Below are 2,010 nucleotides of genomic sequence, written 5' to 3'. Positions count from 1 at the left end.
TCTGCTTCTTTTTTCTTTCTTTGCCCGGCTCTGTCTGCAGCTTCCCAGCCCTGTTGAGTTTTTCTTCCCTTCGTCTCTCCCCTGACAGATTTATGACGCTTTTGTGGAATTTGCTAAAATAAAAAAGAGGAGACAGAAGGGGCAATTGTCCGGCGTTCCTGATTTCTAAAACACGAAAATGTAATGGGAATTTTCTACTAAGACGTTTTCTGGGGTGTACTGCTTCGATTTTTTTAGATCTTCATATCAGTATTTAAAACACGAATACATAATTTAAAATGAAAGCATCAATATTAACACAATGCGCACGATTAAATGCCATTCATTTGAGATTCATAATCTTGACAACTGATTTCTGACTGCCACACGAAAATATGAAATTGACGCAGTAGAAAAAAGTCTGGTAAGGTGCAGAGAAAAACGAAGAACCGTGGCTAATTGGGTATCTTCCTGCTGTTCTCGAGCATCCACTTTACACAGATCAAAGCAGCAATAATTCTGCACAATCATTAATGTGCATTTTAAGAAGCCCCGATATAGGTACAACAAGCACTGAACTGTTACCAGTCCCATGTGTCAACACGGAGGCTATTCTGCTGAACCAGTCATATGAATGTTATCGCCCGAAACTTCTAGGATACATGGAAAATAAGTTGTAAACACAAGAGCAATGTGTACCATGACTAATATGTAGCTTTCTCATCCAGGGGAATATCTGTGGTGTCTGCGCCTCACTGCCAGTGTTGCCAGCGGCTGATCCCGTCGGACCGCCCTCCTGCTTATGCCCGGTCCTGGGTGGCGGATTGCTGGCGTGACTGGTGTCCCGGTTATGCTGCAAGTCCTCGATCTCTGGTGACGCGTCATTCAGCTCGGTGAAACGCTGCACTGTGCCGCCACCGCCGGTGGAGGAGGCGGAGGACAGGTTTGGTGAGCTGAGATTACCGCTTCCTGCTTGATCCGAGCGAGGAGACGAACTCCGGGCGCCCAGTTTTGTGCTTTCGTTGCCGGGTGACAGCAGGGAGTCCGCCGCAGAGGCGAGGGAGCAGCTAGATGGTTGTCTGAACCCCCTGTCCGGGGCCGGGGAGCCGAAACCCCGCGAGTCCCCACCAACTGAGCCGCCCCCGAAGTGTCCTCCAGCGTTGGCGGTACTGTTGGTTCCCCCTCCCCGGTTAGTGACGGTCAGGTCCATGCCATTGTAGCTGTAGCCGTAAGAGCCCGTCGCAGGGTGCATGGTGGCGGAGGAAGAATCCCTGTACGTCCCGCCGTTCATTGCGCCGCTGCTGCCTCCATAATTTAGCAGTTGATATTCGGGGCCATTTGGGTAGCGCCCCGAGAACGAGTTTACAAAATAAGAGCTCATTTAGGTTGTTTTAGAGACTTGCAGGTTTATAGTTGAGTACTAAGGGGCGCTTGATTTGTTAGATTTCTCTGGGTCGTTATAACGCTGGTACTTTCAACGATTTATGATGTATTAGTGAATTATGGCGTTGCACTGTACTTCGTTTTTAGCTATGTATGCGCCGTCCAAATATGGGGGTGGGGTGGTGTGTGTGTGTTGGATGGAGGGGTGTGTGTGTGTGATGGGGGAGGTGAGGGGTGAGGCGAGGGAGGAGAGAGAGACACACACGTAGTGAGGAAGGAGGAGGGGGACGGTCACGTGCTTTTGTTGACCAGTCGTAAATTCTCGCCGATGACTTTAGAGAGGTAATTTATGCTCTGAGGTTTCAAATGATAAAGATTGGGCGGGGGAAGCTTTCCCTCTCTTTCTCTCCGTCTCTCTCTCTCTTTATTGCTAGAGGTGTCGGGGGTGAGCTCAGAGCGCCACCTACTGCAGATATAATTTATTGTACAGAAAGAAGTGTTAAGGGAGAAAGGACACACAAGAGTCCATGACATATCCATGCTATAAAAAAAAACATTGTGTGTGTGTTTGTTCATCACTCAGCTCTGTTAATTGACCTTTTGCTTAGTCTCACAATTAAGAGCCGTAAGAACCGTAAAATCAAACGT

At 48.4% G+C, this 2,010-nt stretch overlaps 1 protein-coding gene across 1 annotated transcript in view; it reads right to left on the bottom strand.

Annotated features, from left to right (window-relative positions):
- The window catches only part of hoxb5a (homeobox B5a), a 3,088-nt gene extending 1,516 nt beyond the window's left edge, over positions 1-1,572 (bottom strand). Inside the window, exon 1 of the mRNA XM_026165928.1 lies at positions 679-1,572. Coding sequence (XP_026021713.1) covers positions 679-1,360 — 682 coding nt within the window. The 5' untranslated portion in view covers positions 1,361-1,572. The remainder of the gene's footprint in view (positions 1-678) is intronic.
- Positions 1,573-2,010: the final 438 nt, after the last annotated feature.

The sequence above is a fragment of the Astatotilapia calliptera genome, chromosome 4 (assembly GCF_900246225.1).
Source record: "Astatotilapia calliptera chromosome 4, fAstCal1.2, whole genome shotgun sequence".
NCBI classification, from domain to species: domain Eukaryota; kingdom Metazoa; phylum Chordata; class Actinopteri; order Cichliformes; family Cichlidae; genus Astatotilapia; species Astatotilapia calliptera.
This window is presented reverse-complemented; position numbering and strand designations above follow the sequence as displayed.